The 24500-nt window shown below is 33.2% G+C and overlaps 1 protein-coding gene across 1 annotated transcript; it reads left to right on the forward strand.

Annotated features, from left to right (window-relative positions):
- The first annotated feature begins 6149 nt into the window (after window positions 1–6149).
- LOC131078228 (monooxygenase 2-like) lies at window positions 6150–23607 on the forward strand. Its single transcript, XM_058015887.2, has 5 exons — window positions 6150–6307; window positions 10799–10979; window positions 11152–11380; window positions 22990–23157; window positions 23291–23607. The coding sequence occupies exons 1-5, from the start codon at window positions 6150–6152 to the stop codon at window positions 23605–23607; spliced, it is 1053 nt and encodes a 350-aa protein (XP_057871870.2).
- The last annotated feature ends 893 nt before the right edge of the window (window positions 23608–24500 follow it).

Below are 24500 nucleotides of genomic sequence, written 5' to 3' on the forward strand. Positions count from 1 at the left end.
CTCTGTTTTTTTATTTTAATTCAAATATTGAAATTTATTTATTTAAATCTTTATTTAGAGTTATATGTTTTGAATATATTAAATTAGAGGTCCAAACTTTACCATAACTGCAATACCAACGAGTGACAAAAACCAAGGGCTCACGAGGGGTGAGGACCCAACACTGGTCAAAATTATGGATATGGTACTGCAAAATGGGTGTTGTTGTGGCACCAAAAAATCATGGTGTTTGATTAAAGTGTATCAACCAATCTTTTGGTATGTTTACAAACTGAAATATAAAGAAGAGTGTATGCCCCCCCTTAAAGTGTTTGCATGCACCAACCTTAAGAAATTTCTTTAAGGTAGTATACATCTAAAGGCAAGCACATCAAAATAGTGAAATTTTCCCAAATATAGTTAAGTCAAAGGTGAAATTTACATACAAGATAAGAGAATATAAGGGATCCATGATCTAGGTAAGTATGCACGTCGAATAAATCATGTACACCAATATATAGAGCTTACAACATGAACAAAAGGTCTTTTTAGGTCAGCATGGAAGAGACCAAAATACTCAATGATTTGTATCATCTTTAAAAGACAATAGAAAAGAAAATTTTTGATAAAAGTGCATTTACAATATACAACATGTATATGAAACATAGAATAATTGAGATGCAAATCAATGAATGGCACAATAGTATTAGTCACTTTTTATCATTGTGTCAATGAAGCTTCAAGGGTCATCCAAAGAGAGCTGAACAAATAAAAGATGCACCAAGTAGCACATCATAGGGAAGAACATCACATGCAATAAAAAAAATGAAAACACAATGGTACTGCATGAGCAAAGCTAGTCTAGAAAATTATCCACCTCGCAATCTTTCTCATCATTATATAGAGATGGTGGACAAGATGCTAAAGGAGCTACAACTAGTATAGTAGATAGAGATATATCTATTTATAAACATGGACCATGCTCTAATGATGGATCATGACATGTGTTGCTACTAGCTATAGTTAGTTCTTTAGAAAACATTAAAGATAGCTCATTATAATTTTTAATAGTTTCAATTATGTTATCTAAAGAATCATGCAAATTAATCATTATAGGTGATTTGATAGGAAGAGGAGAACAATTTCTTTGAATCAACAACTTTAACTTTTGATGAGGTTGGGATAGGTAAGAGTCATCTCTAGGGGTGGGTGATGGTGGAGAAATTCAAGGAGGTAGGGCCAAATAAATATCTAACTATTTAGGGGAATACTCACTTCACACAACAAGCTCACGAGTCTTGGCACAATGTTATCACCAACATTATCTTTCACTACAAATTGGCACAATATTGTCACAAGCATTCTCTCTTACTACAATTTTATTCGTTACAAATCAATTTTTTCATTGAAAGAGTTTGGGTAACACTCAACATTAATTCCCTTTGTTTTTTAGTTCTAGGAACGTAAGGAGGAACATAAGGAAACTCTAAAAGTTTTTATATAGGAAGAGTGCTAGATAGTTTTAGGCATTTGCCTCTTTGTCCTTTATAATATGGTGGAGATTGAAATAAAATACACATTGGACACTCTAGGAAGAGGGATGATTCCTAGCTTAGGATGTAGTTTACTTATTACTTATAGGGAAAGAAGAGTTACTTCTACATCCATAGATGTCAAAGGATCCTTACGAATAGTAGTCAGAATGGGTCCCACATAACTACATAAGGATAAATCAACTATTATCTTGGATTTAAAATTTTGATAGGATAGTGTGTGTGGGAAAAGTGGTTAGCAGAAACGTAAAATTCGGTTTCAAAAAGATCCACACACCAATGGGGCTCTTGGTGCAATTTATGGAGCTATATTGAATAGCTCAACTTCCCAAGGGGTGTTCTATTATTCTCTATGTCATTTGATACCTCAAGTCAATGCTTTTTCTCTCAGATCACTAAGCAAACTGACTTAGGAATGACACCTCCAAGAATGAGTGATGTTTTATTAATTTAGCATGAATGCATTCCTAGATGTGTATGATATTGAATCTATGATGATTTAAACTAGCATGAATATGATGTTGTGATAAAGATTAGTAATCCTATCCTAACAGCATATACTAATCTAGCATGGATATGCTATGATATTTAAAATTACTTCTAAATGCTCTTAAGATGATTTTTATCAAAGAGAGACTAAATGCTTAATAAAATGACTATAGATTAGATGCATGAAACTTGGATCTATCAAAATGAGAGAATGAGAGCTCTATTTATATAAAAAATAGGGCAATGGATGGTCAAGATAGGATAATCTTAACAAGGGCCATGATTGAAAGTTAATCAATCCATGTTTACAATTCTCACCAATGAAATGGTGACAATTGTCAACAAGAGACTGCTTGAGAGGAGATGTACGAAGCATTAAATGTTTGAGAAGACATGAAGGGTACCTTAGGGGGTAAGGGTTAAGTTTAAGTTAGGGTTATCCAATGGATAAAGCTTTTACCCAAGGGGTAAGCTCTTGTGGAAGGGTTAGAGGAATAACCAAGGTTAAAGCCATGAATGCTTGATGAGACCCTTGGGTTAAATGGGAATTGAGTTAGAGAGAAAGTGTCTAATCATGCAAGAAGGTTGAGTTAACCACTAATGGTTATGAAGACTTTGAAGGTTAACTTGTTGAGGACATAAAGCTTTTAATGGTTATTGAAGACTTTGAGGATTTGAGAAGTGACTTCCCTTTGCTTAGGGATGTGACAATATTTAGGAGATGGATTAGGCTAAATTAGAAGTGATTAAAATAATCTAGAAGTTTTTTAGGAGGCAAGTGGGAGATGTAGGATTTTACAAGTGGATGGAGGAGAATTTTAATTACAATAAATTTCTTTATTTCAACAAAAATAGATGCAACTTTCATTAATACAAGTGGAGGATTTAAATAAATAAATTAGATTTATTTAATTGCAAGGATCAATTTAATTAAATGTAAATTTAATTAAAAGGGGAGAAAGGGAAATTAATTAAATAAAGTGATTTATTTAATTAAAGGTTAGAAAAAGGCTTAGGTGAACTTAATTAAATAAATTGAGTAACTTATTTAATCAAATAGATGAATGCGGAGAAATTAATTAAATAAAGGAATGAGGTTAAAATGAATATTAAATATTCACTTAGGAAAGTGGTCAGATTTGTACGTCTACATTTTGCCCCTCTTTGAAGTGACATGTGTGCACATGTTGATTCAAAGAAAATTTGTCATATTTGATGAGCGTTTTTGAATGCTTTGGAATTGATTCATCTCCCAAAAATGATGTTGATAAGGCTAAAAGTGAGAAAAAATGAGGAAAATACATGCCCCACTTACTAACCTTGTTGAATTTTACTCTATAGAAAGGTAAAAAGTGATTTAATTCTTATCATTTGCACATATGTCTCCTTGTGACTATGACACTTGAGCTCCAACGAAAATGCCGGTTCCTTATGCTTCGCACCGATTCGAGTGTGTTTGTCAATACCGAAGGCCTGCCGTGTATGGCTTACCTATAAGTCATCTAATTTTGCCATGTTTTTGATTGATTTTGCTTTTTTTTAGTCATGTTTTTTATTTTTTAGTTGAAAAATTGCCGTTTTAGTGCATGGGGGTCTATTTTTAGTACATACTATAGGAACGATAGCGCGTAGGGTTAACCTAGCTAGGTTAGCATGTAGGTTGCATTTTGCAGTGCGTCAACATGTTAGGGTAGTGCGTAGGGTGTTTTAGCACTTTGGGTTAGCAGTGTAGCACAATGGAAAAACTAGTTAGAACAAAGAGGATTTTAGCACGTAGGGTTAAGTATCTAGCGCATTGGTGAAAAAAGATAGTGCATAGTTAGCAACTTAGCGCATAGGAGGTCTGTTTTGGCATGTGGGGGAAAAAAAATGGGTAGAAAAGACTTGGAAGAATGCGTCATGGGGAGAATAGATGAGGTAGATGGCTTAGGAGTGGATAGGTGCCTGCTGAGTGTTTCAAGATGGGTTATGAGCCAATGTTTTGCCTACTTTGGTGATGTCTGAGTCTTGATATGATGATTTCGAGTCTGTTGTTGAAATTTCTTTTGATATGGAGTGCCAAGTCGATTGATTGTTTGAATGAGGATCTTGATGTTCTTTTGATGTGGATCTTTGATTTTTGCCTTGTGATATGAATTTGATGTCCGATATGAGTTTCGATTCTTGATTTGCGATATGCGTTATGGATTTTGAATTGCTTGTGTTATGGGTCTTTGATATGATTTCTCGACATGAGTCAAATTGTCGATATGGGTCTTTGATTTTTGATATGGTGCTTTGATTTTCAATAGGGTGCTTTGACTTTTGATATGGTGCTTTGATTTTTGATGTGGTACTTGATTTTCGATATGGTGCTTTGATTTTTGATATGGTGCTTGATTTGATGCTTCGTTGTTTCAAGTTGATTTTGTTTTGATTGGATATATCAGATAGATGTGGGAATTGATGATGGACATTTGTTATTTTGCAGGCACAACTTGGTGTACTTCAGTGACGAGAGTGATTTCCATGACCATGGTCATTTATTCTGTGACTATCACAAGATGATAGGGATGTGATTGAAGGATGCAATTTATCTTCTTTACTAGACATGCCTCAGTATATCATTAACTAAGGTTTGTTGATAGCTTTGGTGGAGAGGTGGCACAATGACACGAACACCTTCCATTTGGCTACTAGCAAGATAATAGTCACACCTGAGGACTGTTGTCACATTCTATAGATTTTGATTGTGGGGGCCTTGTTGCCATATGAGAAGACTGAGGAGGGTGGGACAAAGGCTCTCCATTGCATCTTTTAGGATGATCAGATTTGTGGATATGAGATCCCATGGCAAGAGTTTGTGGATTTGGATTATGCTCCGTTGCCTTCGGTATTGACCGGTTTTATTGGTGGATTTCTATGTCCTGGCCATAGGTCGAAGGGACTAGCTATGGGATGGGGATTGGTTCTAGAGGATATGGTGACATAGGGATGTAGGTTTGCATGGGGGTCCTGTATGTTATCCCACCTTTACAAAGAGCTTCAACAGGTGGTGTATCTAGGATATAGTAGTTTGTCAGCGGGGGTGACATTACTATAGGTGTGGGCCTGGGAGCACATTCCTATGTCGAGATCGCTTGCAGATAGGGATAGGCTAGTTGGTCGATCATATGCTTATGGGTACACAGGTATAATTGTCCAACGCGTGCTAGGCAAACTAGACCACTAGTTTAGAGCATTGGATGATATTGATATGATCATTTGGAGATTTTATATGGATTGTGAGTTGTGGGCTAAGGACAGGCTAGAGAAGCCCTATGTGTATATGTTGAGATATTTGATAGGGCAGACACCCTTTATCATGAGTGATTTTTGCATAGCTGTATTCAACGACAATATGGGAGACAACAGGGGATGCCACAGGGAGCATGTTTATATGCTTGCTGAAAACAAGATGTGCCTGAGTGGGGACCTATGGTGGATAGTGTAGCGGTGGTAGAGGAGTACATGACATTGGCAGGCCAGATCTGGGATTATGGAGCTAGTTTTGTTGATGCTGGGATGATAGAGGAGTTATCTACCTACTTCATGGCACATGCAGTGGCATGGATATCGAATCTAGCATAGATGTTACCTGCTTTTGATGATGATGATGATGAGGAGCTAGAGAGGCAAGGGGGAGTTAGACAGAGAGATGAGGAGGGAGATGAGGTAGGAGATGGAGGTGGGGATGATGGAGGAGGTGATGGAGGAGGTAGTGGAGGAGGTGATAGAGGAGGTGATAGAGGTGGAGGGAGAGATAAAGGACAAGGAGGTGATGGTGGGATAGATAGAGGATGAGGAGGGGATGGAGGGAGAGGAGGAGGACTTCTCCTTGGTGTTGGTGGTGCTGGTAGGGTAGGTGCAGTGCTAGTGGTCGTGGGGGGTATAGAGGATGTTAGGCGACCCACCTAGAGGAGGAGATCAGATGTTCCACCTCCACCGGCACCTTGAATAGGGACAGGTATGGGTGGGACCATGATATAGGTACACGTTCAGATTAGGGTACTCACCCATTGACAAGACTCACATATTAGAGCCCTAGAGGTCACAATGTTGCAACTACAGACATAGGTGTTAGCACAACAACACCATATTACATAGATTATGGCAGAGTGGGATACAAAGAGAGAGCGTTGGGGCCGACCAGAGGAGATTGTAGAGAGATTGGAGAGAGCGATAGGTGGTGCCTTGATGTGGGATGCACTGAGGGAGATACGGTACATGGCCAAGGAGGCCGAGTACTACAGGCAGTTATATGAGGAGTTAGTCCCTAGAGAGCACAGAGTTGCTAGCTAAGCAGCCAGTTGATTTGCTCGTAGTTAGATGGGGACAAAGAAAAAAGGTGTTACGGGGCCTCCCCGACATGATCCACTTGGTGGAGATCCAGGAGCTGGGACATCTGCTATGAGACCATCAGCCTCAGGAGATAGTCATACTTGAGAGACTTGTCTCTATTGTATTGTGATCATTTTATTGTATTTTGATAGACATGATATCCCTTGTACATTTTGATCATTTTTTAGAGATATAGATATGGTATTGATTTCTCTGATCCACATCTGGTGTGTTATGGATCATGATTTATGATATGCATTGATATGATGTTTCTATGATGATGATGTAATGTTTAGATAGTAATTCTTTTGATTTTTATTATGATGTATGAGTCATGATGAAATGAGAATATGATGAGGCATTGTTACCTTGATTTATTTGATGTATGATATGATAATGATGTGAGATGTATCTTGAAAATGAGATGTATGATAATGATAATGATGTGAGATGTATCTTGAAAATGAGATGTATGATAATGATAATGATGTGAGATGTATCTTGAAAATGAAATGTATGATAATGATAATGATATGAGATTAATTTAAAATGATATGCAACTAAATGCAAAATTAATATGATATGCAACTAAGTGCAAATTTAAAATGATATGCAACTAAATGCAAGCTTAAGATGATATGCAGCTAAATGATCACCTTCATTTTGTCGTTGTCATTCCTCTTTAGTCACTCATTTTTGCTCTGTTTTGGTTTGTCATCATTGAGATTTTGATGTGTCCATTTGAAGAGGAAGGATGGATTTTCCCTACTAAATTAAGTCCCCACTGACAGAAGGGCCAAGATGTTGTAAATGTCTGCAACTTCTATGTTGGTGCATGGATAAGATTGCCATGAATTTGGCACTTAGGACTTTTATTTGCAAATTGATAAGAGTCTTTCTCCATTGTTGGCTAGTAATATCCCATTCTCAGAAGTTTTCTAGTGAGAGTAGGACCACTTGAATGCATGCCACATATACCCTCATGAAGCTCATGTAGAGTAGAGTCAAATTCATTACGATCAACACATTGAAGAAGAGCACTAGCTAGACCTCGATGGTAAAGTGTGTCAGCGGTTAAGGTATAATGGGAGGCTTTTCGGATAAAGCTGCGTTTTTGGTTACGAGAGAGGTCGAGTGGTAAGGTATTGGTTTTAAGATATTCATATATTGTCCCGTATAGAGGGGAGTCTGAATCAATTAAGGCATATATGAAGTGGGATGCAAAATTGTCATAGGTTGGGGAAAATAGTTGCTCTACCAAAAACTCATAACAAATTTGTTGCTCTGGAATTTGTAGTAGTGAAGCAATAGTGGTCATTGTTTTGGCAGCTTTGTTGTCCAACCTTGGTATTTTCTTGAAGGTGATGTGTACAAAGTACTTTTTGAAGTCATCCACCATTCTTTTGTATGGCAACAGTTTGTCATCCTTTGTCTAATATTCATTGTTTATCTGATTATACCTTCAATTGAGGATGCAATTCTCTTACAATAAGTCCTTCAAGTGTTGATGCAATAACATGATAAATTATTATAAAATAAAATCATAATTGAAACATAATAGAAAACACCTTGATGCAGCTTGCTTCTCCTTAGACTCAAATTCTCTTTTTAAGAATAATTTCTCTTGGAAGTAAAGAATGAGATGATAATGTGATGATGAAATGAATTAGGAGGGATGCCTTTCTTTTTTTGGTCTCATAGTTAAATCACCCTTTGGCTGACTTAGAATTATCATATTTTTGCATTGAGGATAGTTATAGAAAAGACCAAAATATTATCCTCTTCAAATTTTTGCCAAAAAAGCATCAAAAAATGATGCTTGGGGTGCCCTTGTCTCGATAAATTAGGCATAAAATTTTATGATCACGAGATAATAGGGCCTTGATTCCAAAAATATAATTTATATGGAATGTAAGAATGTTTAGATGCTGTAAAAGGTTTAATGAACTTTGAAATGACCTAGGACCCATATAAGCTTGAAAAGAAATAAGATAAAGGGCACACCTAAAATAAGGGCCTAAATAATAAAGTGTTGATGTATTAGGACTCATAATATTGAATTAAATATTATTTTAATACGAGAAAGGTCCAATAATACATAGCGGAATGGGAAATACTAAAATGAGAGCTTGGATAGTGTGAATTTGGACATCGTAATCAAAGGAGTATATTTTATGATACTATAAGGACAACCAATTTTTTCCTCCACCTTCTCTCCCAGTGTGACAAACTCTACTCAGTGCTTTGACACATGACCCAAGAATTCCTTAACTTTCTCTCCAACTTTCATATTGAGTGTATGAAACTTGGATTGGAGATGAAGGATCTTGGTCCATGGTTCTTCACCTCATAGATGGTGGAGAGGACATCATAGATATCCTTTGATATTGTTACATCTTTAACACTATTGGAGATGCTAAGTGTGATCAACATCAAGGCTTTGACATTAGCCTTGTCGAAGTTATTCTACTCATCTGCATCATTCGAATGTTGTATTATGCCAATAACAATCTTCCATAGCTCTTCAAAGTGGAGAATCATGCACATATTTATCTTCCACATGTCATAATTTTACCCTTTTAAGAGTTGTACATAGGAAATAAGCAAAAGAAACTTGGGAGAAGACATGATAACACCAAAATAAAATTGCCATTCTAGGGAGCATCTAACAGGGCATAGTCAAAATTGGTGCTCTCATGGATTGCATTTAGTGCTCCATGATTATTGAGGACACTATTGACACAAACTAAATTTTGTGTTAGTGGCATGAAGTGGTATTGATTAATGTGATATATGGGTGATGACGAGCCCATCTTTCATTTCCAGCCATGAGAAAATCTTGCGGTAGTTGTCAAGGCTAAGACAAGTTTTTGGGTAAATTTTTAAAAGAAAATATTGGTTGTGATTAACATTTTGTCTTTAAGTGTACGCCAAGGAATTTTTCTACTATGAAGTTTTTTTTTTCCTCTACACATCTTGGTATGCATTTTCTCTACATAAATACCTATTCCATTCTATAAAGATGATATGTGGATAATTCATCAAGGTGGCATGTAAGAAGTGAAGTTGACAACAAGTGGTGTGTTTTGTTCTTGCTAGAATTCTCTTCTATTTGATTTCTTGTTTGTAAGTAGTAATAGAAGATGTACGGGAAAAATTTGTTTTGATGATTGTTTGAATAAATAGATAAGGAATTAGTGAATGCTAATTGTGTTAGAAGATGCCAGTAGTGTTGTCCACAATCATGAAGAGCAAATACAGTAGGTAAGAAACTCCCAAACAATGTATTATTCTAGCATGTAGCATAATTTATGATTGGATATGAACCTACACACATGAAAAGGGAAAAAATGGTTGTGTTGTATAGGGGCTTGCCTAAGTCAAACCTTATGTTTCTATTGACACCTTTACTATAGCAATGATTGATGAAAAGAGAGCTTGTCCTTAGAAAGGAAAAAGTTTGAAACCTTAACAGAAATGCTTGAAATGATAAATGTTACATTTGATATAAAACCATTGTCTTTAAGTCTTATATAAATCTTGATATTACTTGTTTGATGTTAATGTAGGTCTTTATCATACAGGAACACATAGAACTTGATCATGATTGTTGAAGCTTGATTACTTGATTCTAGACTTGTATTGAATTAATGCTTGATTGAATGCTCATAGAATGATAATCCTAAGACTTAGAGTTCAAATGAGAGAAGGAGTTGCATTTAATTGCAGGTTACATCTTTTTCAGATTTAATTTTCGAGGGAGGCCAACATCAGAAGCACTTTCCTACTACTTACAAAGACAACTATTGTAATTTCAAATTTGGGGCCAAACTAACACAACAAAGGTGCTAGGAACCCTAGTCCGCCAAGATAAGGGCACTAAATGCCCTAGTCCAATCAGTTTAGGCTAGAACAAAGATTGATGAGTATGAGTAATTGTCAAAGAAGACAACGAATATATCACCTCAATTATTGATAAGATATTGTGAAATGTGATTGAAAAGGAAAGAAACAGAATAGTTTCAGAGATATTAATTCTGATTGATCTATTTATAGTAAATTATATTTCTTATAAAATAAATTTGAAGTTTTGGTTTTTATTTTTTATGATATTTATTTTTCTTTGAATTATTAATTTTTATTTTTTTTCAATATTGAATATGGTTTAGACATATGATATATTTTTTAGTATTAAAAAATAAAATGTTTAAAAAGTCTTTATGTCAAACTCATTTTTTATTCTTTCATAATAGATTCTAGAATCCTTTCTTTAGTATCTATTTTAAGATATCTTTATGTTTACTGTTCAATTTTATTTAATTTTAATTTGATATATGATCAAGGAACAAGAATACAAAGTTAGTCACATAAATTTTGAATATGAATTTTACTAATAGATAATCTAATTTGTATTTCAGTGGATTAACTACGATGATGGAATCAAGATGTATAGAAAGAATCAAGCTCATAGAAACACTTGCTAAAGAATTGCCTAAGGGGACTATTAGATTCAGTTCCAAAGTTGTTTTAATAAATAAGAAGAACCCATCTTCTTTAACCTCACTAAAACTTGAAGATGGACAATCTATTACAACAAAGGTAAATATTCCTCATTTATTTTTGCACAAATCATTTTTAAATATTATTTTATTTAATAATTGAAAAATCCATTTTATTAACAAAATTAGATATTTATTATTCAATTGACATCAATTTCTTAACCATCTATATTACTTAATCATGATTATTTTTATGTACGTATTCCCTCTAGATATTAATAGGTTGCGATGGAGTTTACTCATTAGTTGGGAGTTTCATGGGTATACCACCAGGAAAGTCTTCAGGACGTATTGCTATTCGAGGCATGGTGACATATGCAGAGAGTCACCAGTTGGAAAAATTCCATTCACAAGTTTGGGATAGAGGATTAAGAGCAGGATTCATTCCTTGCACAGACAAACAAGTTTATTGGTTTTTAACAAGAAGATCAAAACTTCAAGGTACAATTCTTATCTATAATTGTTGGTCCGTTAAATAGGTTAACCTTAATTTTATTTTTATCAATTTTTTCTATTCTTTCAATTATTTGGATAAATCATAGAAAATGTGGCAACCTAATATAAAGTTAAGTGTAAGTGTAGCTAATAAAATAATTAATGAGAAGATCATGTTTTACATATCTTTTTCAATACGTATCTTTAAATAAATTTAATATTTCATATTAGTTTTTTGAATATATGAGTGAAAAGAATTAATAATTTGTAAAATAGATTGTGAAATTAAATATTTTTTAAATTTTCTCAATTTAGTATTTGAAAGGTCATTATGATTATAACTATAAATTATTTTTGACTAGAATGATATTGAATTTAAGTATCTTCATTTTGAAACTTTAATTGATAATGACAAAATAGACTTATATATGTTTTGATTATTTATACAAAATTAGGTTTCATATCGTCCTTAAAACACTTTAGTTATTACAAAATAAACTCATGGGTTGATTAAATTATATGTCCTTTTGACTAAATATTACAAAGCTATGTTGCTTTGCATATGACACCATGTCCTACTTGTAATCCTCTTTAATAGATGAAATGATAATTATTTGTTCTTTTTTTAGTTAAAGACATACCAACTAAACTCATATAGAATATTTCATGTTGACTTTTGATTATTAATAGATCCTACAAAATTTTCATCTATATGTCATCTCAAAATAAATTCATTATGAAAGTATGATACATATATCTCAACATAAGGATATTCACAATGTTAAATTACTATTTGACTAATAATACTAGATTTGACCTATAAGGTAAATGAGACTTCCTACTAATTATTTCTAAACTATGTCATTTTCCATTTTTCATAGGCATTCTTTGATAGGTGTTGTCATTTTAATAGATTCAACCATCTTGACCCTTATAAACTCCTTGCCATATATTATTGATGAGATAAAAACATAACCTTGTGTTTGTTGTACATCGGATCAAAAGAAAAAATTATATAAGAGATTATTAATATTAAATGACTCATTTAGATCTATCTTCACTTCAGACTTCCACTTCTCACTATTCTCAATCATGTCACAAGACATTAATTATAGACATTAACATATGTACAATTATGATTATATTTTTTCCATGCTATTTTCAGATCTATGAATTGTAATGCATAAAAATACAAGGAAACTATTGTGTGCATATATGTTTGTTAATATTAATGTATCAAACCCATACAAAAATTTAACTAATATATATACAAAAAAATTTGTTATCCTTTGACAACAAATCCTATAGGTTAATGGATGTGGGATTCCACATGAAAATATCCATTTACAAATGAACTTTTGGCATTGATTTTATGAGTGTGCTAGAGAAATGTCTGGAAAGATAAAAAAAATATTAATTATTTTTAATTTTTACCATTGAAGCAAAACTTTATTCATGATAATCACCATCTTTTATGCATATCATTTCTCTAAAACTAAGCTTTTCATTTTTTTATAGTTTTATATATCTTGGACCTGTTTTTGGAATGATCACTTTTACCCCAAGGGTTTCTTGTTTAAAATTTGATAAGATCTCATGTATGATTCCTCACAGGATTATAATACTCTATGATAATTGTATTAGTCATTCATTCAATTATAATATTTCATTAACATATTTTTGTTACATAGATTAAACTATTATACTTATTAGAGGGAAAATTACCTCTTCTTGAGATAAGTTTTCTTAATTATCCACTTTGTCTCTCCTTCCAAATTGGCCTTTGCATTCTTATTCAGAAAAAAATCTAGTAGTGTCCATAAGTTTTATCTTATTCTTTACACTACCTATTACTCTATATTTTTTAATCATTACATAAATATTTCGATCTATGAGTATACCCTCCATTTTGATTTTTCACAACTCAAAATTACCACCATTAAACTTCATCTCTATTTTCCCAAATGTTCTTGCCATCTCAAAGCTACAACAAGTTTATGAAACTTTTCTCTACAAAACTTGCACTAAATAAAGATTTTTATAAAAAATGTACAATGCAACAAGGGTAACAAAGATAAGAGCATACCCTAGGCTCTCATACCAACTAAAAGGAAAACCAAGTGTGGAAACGAATTTCCTATTGCAATTTCTAATAGAAGAGTGAATGAAAACATTTCTTACAAACATATTAAGCTATTATAATGTAGATGCAAATTCATAAAATTATATTTAAAAAAATGAAATGATAAAAATGAGATTTATGTGGGAAAACCCTTTCGACAAAAATCCACATGCCAAAGCAAAAATCAATTGTATTACATAATTGAGAAATTACAATGCAATAATAGAGTCTATGATCTTGTAGGTTAAGTTACAACAACAAAGATTTTTAATATTTTTGGGTCAATTTTAGTAGCTGCTTAGCATCTTAGAAAATAAATAATGTCTTTCCTAAAAACAAGCTAAGATATTAACATATTTATTAAGTGCATCCATGCAAGCTATGTTCCCATTGTTTTCAAAACTATGACCAATGCATAGGTAGACAAGTGGTGTTCAAAACAATGACTTCCCATGTTCATGGGATGTTGCAAATAGAACATTCCAACCACTAACACTTGTCCTCACAAAATGTTGACTTTCCTTATACAACACTAACATCATATAAATATACCAAATCAATACTTTTGGGTAATTGAAACACATAAGCCTACTTGCCAAAATGAACTTATAAATATAGAATGTCACACATTAACTCCTCTTCACCCATAAGTCCTAAGATAGTAGTTTCTATATCCCACCAAGGTTTATCTCCACACTAGCATGCCATGTGACATCTAGGTGCTTCTCCTAAGGATTTTATAGTTACCTTTGCCATAATGAGTGCCCATGTTAAAAGTGTCACTATTTTTTTCTTTCCACTTTACATGTGAGAAAGCATCTCTCATTTGGGTCCCACCAAGTGATATACAACATTACAAACTTAAATCTTGGTTTATATTAAATAACATATACACAATGAAATTAAATAATGTTGGTAGTACTCTCAAAGGCTAAGATACCTTAATTCTAAAACTAATTTTGGCATAGGAGTTGTAGACTTCAACATCAAATCTAAAAATAAAGATTCATTCCACAAGGTAGTATGCATCATAATTATCTTGCTTGAATATTGAGATATGAGATATATGATAGTTACAAATGTATAATCAGCTTATTTTCATAGGAAAGTTGTGATGTAGTATGAGAAACTACCTCGATACAAAAACTCAATACCTAGCTAACTAATGTAAATAAAATTAATAAAGGTAAAAAAAAGGATGAGATCTTATCTAAACAACTTAAGACATCAAATTACACCTAGGGACTTAGTTAAATTAACATGTGAGTACGTCCCCTTACTAAGAGATTATGAGGTACACGATCTTTACTAGATACAAGACATTATTCAATCTAACAACATCTTAAGTGTAACTTACAAAGTAGATTATTATACAAATAATGTAAAATGCAAGGATGGGTCCTAGTTACTAGGCTATGTTAGGTACCCATGTGCAAATGATCTCTCACAAAGAAAGAAAATGAGAAAAAATAATTGGGAAAGTACTTCTCTTGAAAGGAGAGAACACAAATAAAAATAATGTGCAAGTATTAGAGTAGGTGATGTATGAAGGTATCATAAATACCTTCAATAACTACATCTATCATAAAGATACTATCAATATATCTCCCAAAAGACGGGAAGAGAGAGGCTACGTAAGAAACCTATAATGAATAATTTTTTGTAAAAATGGTAAGATCTGAGGAAGTTAAACATGATCCAATATCTACAAATCAATTGTTTCCCCTTAGGAAGAAAAAAAATATAAATGTGCTTCTCATTTAGGACATTAATTGAAATATAGAAGCATGGAGAAGAATGATGATGTCTTTGTAAAATACTCATGTGTATCCTTATCCAAGCAAGATGATCATGTCACGATACAATCAAGTACATGCCTAATCAAAGAAGAAGGTCACAAAGTTGAACTCTAAAAACAAATGGTGTTGAATAAGATCTAAAGAAAATGATGGGTTGACAATATGAGTACTATGGTCATCATCGATAAAGATAGTTAACCCATCAAATATGTCCAAATTTAAAATACTCAGATGGTCCTGGTGAATAGGAATGATGGAAGTCTCAATCAAAGACTCTATACAAGGAACTAATGAAGGTTAAGATATATCAAATATATTTGAAGGAGAATCAAGAATATTTAAAGAAACCTCATCCTCATATTTTGGAGTTTCAAAGTACTCCAAAGAATTAAACTCTTGAATAGTATTACATTCAAAAGATAAACTTTCTAAAGAGTAAAAAGCCACAAGATAATTTGAAATAAAATAATTTGTGAATATCTAAATATTAGGATTTCCATATAGCTCCCAGATGATAGTACAAAGTGTATGAGGATACTCAAAATAAATAATAGAATTCAATATGTCATCGTCAACATGCATTTCTATAACTCCTAAGACATGATCCCTTTTACAATTCCAAGATAGTTTTATACTATATGTATAAGGATGGGAAACAAGACCATACAAATATGACAAATAATTTAACCATCTAAGATGTTCTATGATGCCATCTCTTAATTATTTATAGTTTCCCATTTTCAAGATGATTAGAGAAGGATGAAATGAAAAACCAATTACAGACTATGATATTTCTCCAAAATTAGACAGATAGAAAATCTGTGTAAAATTTTAAAAAATGAAAAATATGATCAATATTTCAAATGAAGCCTTTCCAAAAAAATAGAACATCTCTAGGATTCAGGATGTTCAAGTAATTGATAGCATGCTAGATTTTTAAAAAACTAAAAATTTAATTCCTAGGGATGAATCTAGAAAAAGTGCATGGGTACAATGATAGAACCCATCAAAAAATTTCTAATGCCACAAAAATCATGAATATTAGATGCTACGGAAAAAAATTATAAGGTTAGAGGTCCAACAACGAAAGTAAATATATATGGAGATATATAATTGGAGCAATTGTATAATATCCAAAATTGTCATAATTGCTAATAAACTAAGTAGTAAAGAATGTAATATTGAGAATTTACACTAATATAAACTATATAGAAGTAATGCAAGTGGAAGAATATTCCTCTAGATATGCTAAACTTGTACTAATAGAATTAGTAGTTCATTGATGTAGACACCTATATAGATTGTATAGACCGTATGTCCAAGTACATATATGTATAGATTCATATAGATAGAATAATGAGATAGATTTCTTTAGTTGCCTTCAGTAATAATGATGAAAATTTAAGATTTGGTAGGAATTCCTATAGTTCTTGGGCCTTTTGTACCTTTTGTATGTAGTGGTAGGTTTCTTTTGGCCAATCTAATGCAAAAAATTAGCTACTATTAAGATTTTGTAACCTCCTCTAATTTGAAACCCTTGTAACTTTGTTGAAAAGTGTCAAATTTAGACAAAATGAGAGTCAATATGAAATTTGTTAAGTATTTGGGGCTCAATTGTAAGTTCAAATATCCTCCAAAACATGCAAAAAAAAAACCTATAATGAAATGTCTCATTTGGGAATAGCTTTGCAGTAAGATCTGAGAAGGGCTTTGCATGGAAATGGATCATATACCATATAGAAGTATAGACTCTAAGATCATCTATAAAAATAAAGATGTATTCTATAAGAGAGTATGCAAGATAATGATCTTTCTTGAATATTGAGCTATAAGTTATAAGAAATGTTCTAATTAGATAAAGTAGGAGAGGGAGCAAACCGTTACATAATAACCAAATGAAAGAAGAAGGGGGTTTGACAAGATATGAAAAACCCAACATTAAGGACAAGCAAACACAATGAAAACCAAAACCAAAACTAAATAGAAATAAAAAGAAAAACAACACTACACCGAAACCTAGCAAAACCCAAAAACAACCCCTAGAAGACACAAACAAATTATCTACAAACTAGGGGCTTTAACAACTTGCCAATCCTGGATAATATCCTCTCGTTTATCTCAAAATGAGTCTCTTGATTTTATCCTTTGTAGGAGTAATAGTAGGGGAGTCAAAATTAGCATTAATAGTTTTACCAGATAGCTCCTAGATATCACCAACAATAGCAACCTCCAAGGGCCTCTTCCTCTTAGCGTCTCTATACTCAAGCTCTTTCTAGAGGACCTAGATTGAAGTTGACATCCTGTTTTCCATATCCTTGCTAAAAGTGACAATCTCTTCTAATTTTTTTTCAACACATCTTGATTGCCTTGGATAGAAGATATAACCCTCTCCATATTATTCCTTTCTTTCTCCAAGGCCACCTTAGCGCTTAAGACCTTAAACTATGCACCTAGAGTTTCCAATCTATTGATTCTCTCAATCGAATCATTTATTGCAGCTCAAATTCTATCATCCTTATCATCCATGAACCCATCCCCCTCCCTCACATTCATCTAAGCTAGAGCCTCCGATCTATTGGTTTTTATTTTAGAAGTGTGAAGCTGGGCCAAAAGTCATCTAATAATCTCATTTTTATTGTTTTAGGTGTTGTAAAATTCATTAAATTTATTCACCACCTCCACCAAATGTAGCTTACCAAGAGAAGAAATAGTGGAGGGTGGAGTGGAACCCAAGGTCCACAATGAAGGATTAGGGGCAAACTTAGATGCATTAGAGAGGGAGTCTTTTTGTGTCCATTCAAAATCGGTAGTCCAAGAAGAAGAATAGTAATTGAAGATGACCTCCTGGTTCACAAGACCACCCACATTATTTTCTTTCTAAGGCTGAACATGAGACTCAATGTTCTTCATTTTGGTGGTATGTTGGATATCGACATGGGTAGAGAATGATTTAGAGGAAGTAACCTTATAAATACTTTAGGTACCTCTACACTTAGTCTCTGGGAAATTCAATAACTCCACAAATAGCATAGGGTTCAGATGAGAACTAGTAAGGTTCAATTGAGGCCACTATCAGGGGACAAAGACAAATAAAAATTGTATAGTTTAAGTACTATCCCTTGGTGAAGGGATAACACATCCATCAAATTAGTGACACTAATCGATTGAGACAAACAAGAAAATCCAGAATGAAAAGTTCATCTTAACACCATGCCTAAAGTGATTCATTATGGAAAAAGGTTGAGAATGGAACCTTTTGTACCTACCATCTAGAGTAACATACTTTAGTATAAAAACAACAACCTTCTATTCACCTAGGAGATCTTCTCCTTTGAAACCACTTTGCAGTTGAGAGATTCTCTCATCACCCACCAAAAAATCTCTTAAAGTCCTCCTTGGAATTCCCTTTGGGTTCTTTATGGAATGCCACCCCTTCAAACAAGATCCTAGTCGAAGCCACAATGAGTTTCATAAAAATAGTGAAAGACATCCCCAATAGAAACCTTCCCTTCATTTCAAGAATGAGAAAATTAATGAAGACAAAGGGGTCATGGCCTTTCATAGACTCAATGTAGGAGGTAAAATAACCTCTCCATCATGCAGGCCAAAGTACCTCATCTTTTTTAAGGGACTCATAATTATCAGTCTTAGACTAAATTAAATCTCTCCTCTAGTAGGCCAAGGACCACAAAAAATAGGTAACTTGAAAGAAATAAAAATAGGATAAATCAAGCTTAAAATAAGAAAATGACAAACAATAGAGAAATTTAAAATAGAAATCCTATTCCATAAATTAATAGGCATATTTCCCACCATGTAATGATGACAATAAGCACTAGAAAAGATAATAATTAACATAGAAAAATTATTTAAATCATATATGTGATTATATCATCATGGATTGTGACATAAACATCAACTGGAGATTGTTCATGCAAGTCCACATTTTCAAAGAACTAGTGTAGCAACCCATGTTAGCCAATCCATCAATTGACTTATTCCCCTCCCTAAGGGCATGGATCAATCTAACTTTTCTGATGGTGAAAAGAATATAGTAGGATTTAAATATTATATCTTTCATGGGATAACCTAGGAATGCTTCATCATGAGGGATCATGATTACATTTTGAGTCCCCTTCAATAATGATTTTCTGAGAAGTCTGTTGCCACATCAACAAAGTTGGAATTATGGACTCGTCAATTGGTCACGCAAACAAGCACAAGATTTCCTTTTTATCTCTTATGATGCCATCCTCACTTGCTTGACCTGATTTACCTTTGGAAGAACTATCAAAATTTAACATAGTTTATTTAGGAAAATTTGATGTAGTATGACCAATTACCTTGATGCAAACATTAAATGCCTAAGTAACTAAAGTAAATAAAAATCATAAAGATAAGAAAAGGATAAGATGTTATCTAAAAGAACTTAAGACTTCTAGAATGACCCTTAGGACCTAGCTTAATTTCACATGTCAACATGTCCCCTTCTTAGAAAATTACAAGGTACAGGACATTATTCACTCCAACAAAATTTGGATAATAGAGTTTGATGTAAAACTTGAAGCGGAAAAATGACAATTTTTTTTTAAATCATACTAATAACATAGGTTGTGAGAACAACATTGAAAATAAAAATGAAAAAGATACATGGCAAGCGGGAGAGAGAGAGGGAGCAAGAGTGGTGTAGCGGTTTCAAAATGTGATGGGAAGGGTGAGGGATATGATGATATAGAGGATGATGATGAAGCTTTGGATTTTCCAAGTCTACAACTAACGACAAAGGGAGATTTGTGTTTGAGGTTGTGGGTTCATTTCCTTCTCCTCCTCTCTAGTTGGGTCCTCTATGGTTTGGTGGGAAGTTCCTTGGTTGGCTTGCTTTCCCCACGTTTTGCTTGGAAGCCAATTATGGTGTTTTGGGTGTTTGGGACTTTTTCATTTCTATCTTGGAACTAACTCCTTTTCTCTCTTTCTCCATTCATGTTATAAGAATTTGTGCTTGGTGGCTAGGCTTTGTGGGAGTGTTTGGTATCCTTGAAAGATGGTGCATGGGATTATTCCTATCTAGTGGATGGTGTTTAGGATTTTGTCTACAAGGTGGCTTTAGATGGGTGTTTGTTTACCCCTTTCTATGAGTTCCTTTGTTCTTCATGCATTGTTTTAGATCATATGTTTTCCTGGTGGGATGTCTCTTGGGGGTAGGATGTTTCTCTTGTCCCCTTGGGGTTTTCATTGAGTCCCTCATATTTCTCTTTTGGGGTTTCTTCCTCGTCATGGGTCCCTATGCTTAGGAGATCTCTACTTCCTTACACCCATATTTGGTTGGCTTTGTTATTTTTTTGCTAGATTGGTTGTGGGTCTATTGGTAGATTCATGGGTGTGTAATTTGTGGTACTAGGGATTTATATTATTGACTTGTTAGTTGGGGCTATTGTGGTGGGAATTGATTTCACAAAACCTATTGAGGTGGTTGCTATGTTTTTTGTTGTTCTTGACCCTTCTAAGATGATAAGTTCCCGCAACATTGCTCATGTTCCTATTGAGGTGGATTTTTGGTAGGTTGCAAGGGCTCCTTCTCTATATTTTTTTGATCTCCTTGCTTCCCCTTTCTTCTTGGAATAGGTTTTAGGTTGCCTTGGTTAATCTATTGGTTTTGATATTTTTTTTGTTTTCTAGCGGTGAGTGTTGGGGGAGTTATGAGGTTGTGTCTTTTATGTGGATGATGGTGTTCCTTTTGGAGTATAGCTGTTTTTGCAAGTTGTGGGATAGAATTGGTTGCACAATGAGGGTTATTTACCTTATGGGCATTTAACTAGAGTGTTCTCTTCTTATTCCATGCCTGTTCTTGCGGAAAATACCAACTTCATTCGATGGATGTTGTCCTGTAGGGTCTTGGCACATGCCTCCTCCCTTCCCCATCCTCCTGGGTATCCTCCCAGATAGATGTGTTTTTGGCCTCATGTTTGTAGGATGGTGAGGGGTCTTGTTTCTTTAGTGGAGGCCTCTTCCCTTATGCTTGTTTCTTCCAAGCCCCTAATTCCTAGAGACACTTCTATAAATGGACTTATTGAGGTGTTTCACTTAGCTTTTTTTCCAAGGTTTCTTTCCAAGAAAAGGTTTTTAAATGGATGTCTCCATTTCATTGTTATCTCCCTCCTTGACTGAGGCTATCTTTGTTTAAGGTGGTCCCTTTGACAACCGGTTGTAGAATTCCTCTCAAAACCCATGTTTAGTCTTTTGTTTCTTTGGTTGGTATGTTTTTAGTGTAGGGATTTTTTTTTGGAAAATGGTTTGGGGTTTTGTCCTAATCCCCTTTGTTCTGATTAAGTAATATTGGGCCTCGAGACCCTTATTTCCACCACTTGTGTGCTCCAGTCAAAAGCCTCATTTCAAAAAAAGGTCTTTATTTTTTTGGTGTCTTTGGTCTTGGTGGTCTCCCATCTTGTGAGTTCCTACCTTGTGTCTGCCTGCTGTGCAATTATTTAAAGGTTCATGCCTATCCCACTTTTATTAATCAAAACATTGGTTGTAAGAACTACATTTTTATAGTTTTGGAGTCACAAATTTCAAATGTAGGCTAGTCCATCTTTAATATATTTGATCGACACATTTATTTCATTTATAACACCAAAAATGAGTAAGAGATCTGAATAACAATTAAAGAATATGGATCTTTCTTAATAAATCACTTTCGATTTAGCTTTTCCTTTACTTTATCTAACTCTCTCATGTTTCTTTCTTTATCATTTTGACTCCATTCTCATTCTAAGGACTAGAAATTGCTCCAACAAATTAGGGATGTTATGTGCCACTTGTTAAAAGTTTAGTTTAGATTTAAATTAAAAATAATTTTGAAGGGAAAATGATAAAAAGTAACTTTTTTTACTTGTTTTATCATTACACATAGTAGAGAAGGCAAAGGTAGTATATTCATGAGACCAACAGGTTCAATAAACATTAATTATTTAACTCTTTATTATTCAATTGTTTCTCCATGAATTAGAACTATGAATTAACTATGAATTTTTTGTTTTGATATATGTTTTTAATTTTTATAAAGTTAAGATGCATGATTTTTAAGTTTCTAAATTATAAAAATATATTTTTCTCCAATCTAATTGGCTTGGAAAATTTACATGCTATTAGTTTAGAACTATGAATTAACTATAATATTATAAGAATCCAAATGTTTATCTATATGACATTAAAATTATTTTTTAAATTAGGTTAGGGTTATTCTCATGTAATTTAATATTATATCATTTATAAGTGGAATAGAATTAGAGAGTATTATAAGTTTCAATTATAATTCAAATAGATTGATTATTTTCATTTTTGGATTATATAAATCAAATTAGTTAATTCAAACAACCAAATATAACTTTATATACTTATTACATTAATAAAATACCGTCGTGACACTTGTTTACTTTGATTTAATGGATTTCGTACAAATAAATGAAATATAAGTGAATTTGGCTCCTTGTCAGTTTCATCCAAAGATACATAAATTTGAGGACTAAAATTATAATACAAATAGATTTATCATATTGTAACGAAAAATCTTTACTAGTCATATTTTTTATTGATTGAAACATTCAATTGTTGATCTTTAACTTACTCTTAAAGTTGTTAGATTATTCCAATATTAATATAATTTCACTCTCTTTGGGGTTTGATTTCTAACTTTGTAGATGCAAATATCTCTGGTGATGCTGAAAAGATTCGACATGCAACCTTAGACATGGTCCGTCATTTTCCAAAGCCCTTTGCAGAATTGATAAAAGCAAGTCCAACAGAATCCATTAGCTATGTAGATATGAAGGTGAGGTTGGTGTGGCCATGGATGAAGCTCCTACCTGGTAAAGCAAATGAAAGCTATGCATTATTATTAATTTGACAATAATAGTTTTGCATTTTTATTGCTATTATTTAAGAATAAGTGTATTGGATTACGATTTTAATTCTGTGTGCAATTGGGTTCATTTATTACAGGCACATGTTCTAGTTTGGAGGATGCAATAGTGCTTGGAAGGTGTCTTGGAGAAACTATGAAAAGCATAAACACAGTACAATGGGGAGAGGAAGAAGAGAAAAAGATAGAACAGTGTTTCAACAAATACTTGCAAGAGAGGAGATGGAGAGTGTTTACCCTTGTTAATGCAGCATTAATCATAGGAATTGTGAATGAAGGATCCTCTAAACTCATTCATTTTGCCCGTGATAAGATTTTATTTCCCTTGTTCTCTGTGTCATATTTAAGGCATTTTGCAGACTTTGACTGTGGAAATCTGAAAGCCAAATACTCCTGAGAGTGAATACAAACATTTGCATTCAAAAAAGAAAGTTGTAAAGAATAGTAAGACAGTAAATGGGTTAAAGAAACCAACTCAATGTTATCAGAATCCTTACCAATTATTTGCCTATCTCCTTATGAAATAATCTAAATCATTTTATTTCTTGTTTTTAAGATTCAAGATAATATATTCTCACATATTAAAATTGGCAAAGCCTATTTGATATTTTCCAATAGATTTTAAATTTATTTGAGTCCATCCATGTGTGAACATATTTTTATGAAATTATTATATCGGGCGAAAGACAATGCATATTCACATATCAAGGAAGCCTCTGCCCTCTCTAGAATCCAGTCTCTGTGACTTTTTGGTGAGCAATTGGAAGAACCAATATGAAGAATCATACTATATATAGCAATGCATTCAACCAAAATACTAAATACTTAACATTAAACATTACTAAGCTTATCATACTATTAGCCACAGTTGCAAAGAATGGTAATCTTCAACTTCACTACTAAGGTTTTTTCCGTTACACAGGGTATATATCCTATTATATGGTATGAACTAAACTTCAAGTAATATGTCAACATAGAGATAAGAACTAAATACAGAATATGTCTTATTCATGCGTTTATAAAAGAAACCCATCAACTATTAAACCTATATTCAATGTCGAGAGGACAAAACAAATCTGTAATAACATTTCATACTAGATAAACCAATAAGTTTAATCGACACCTAGAGTTATTATGGGTTTTGAAGCATATTGTTAAAAAATAGCATTTGAGGAAAAAGGAAATTCCTTAATGTAGAGAACAAGAATAACTCAAATGAGCACTTTCTAACATGAGTTCTCAGAATTCACAAATATAGAAATATTTAAACATAAAATAAAATAGTCAAAT

This window comes from Cryptomeria japonica, chromosome 7 (assembly GCF_030272615.1).
Source record: "Cryptomeria japonica chromosome 7, Sugi_1.0, whole genome shotgun sequence".
In the NCBI taxonomy this organism is placed as follows: Eukaryota; Viridiplantae; Streptophyta; class Pinopsida; order Cupressales; family Cupressaceae; genus Cryptomeria; species Cryptomeria japonica.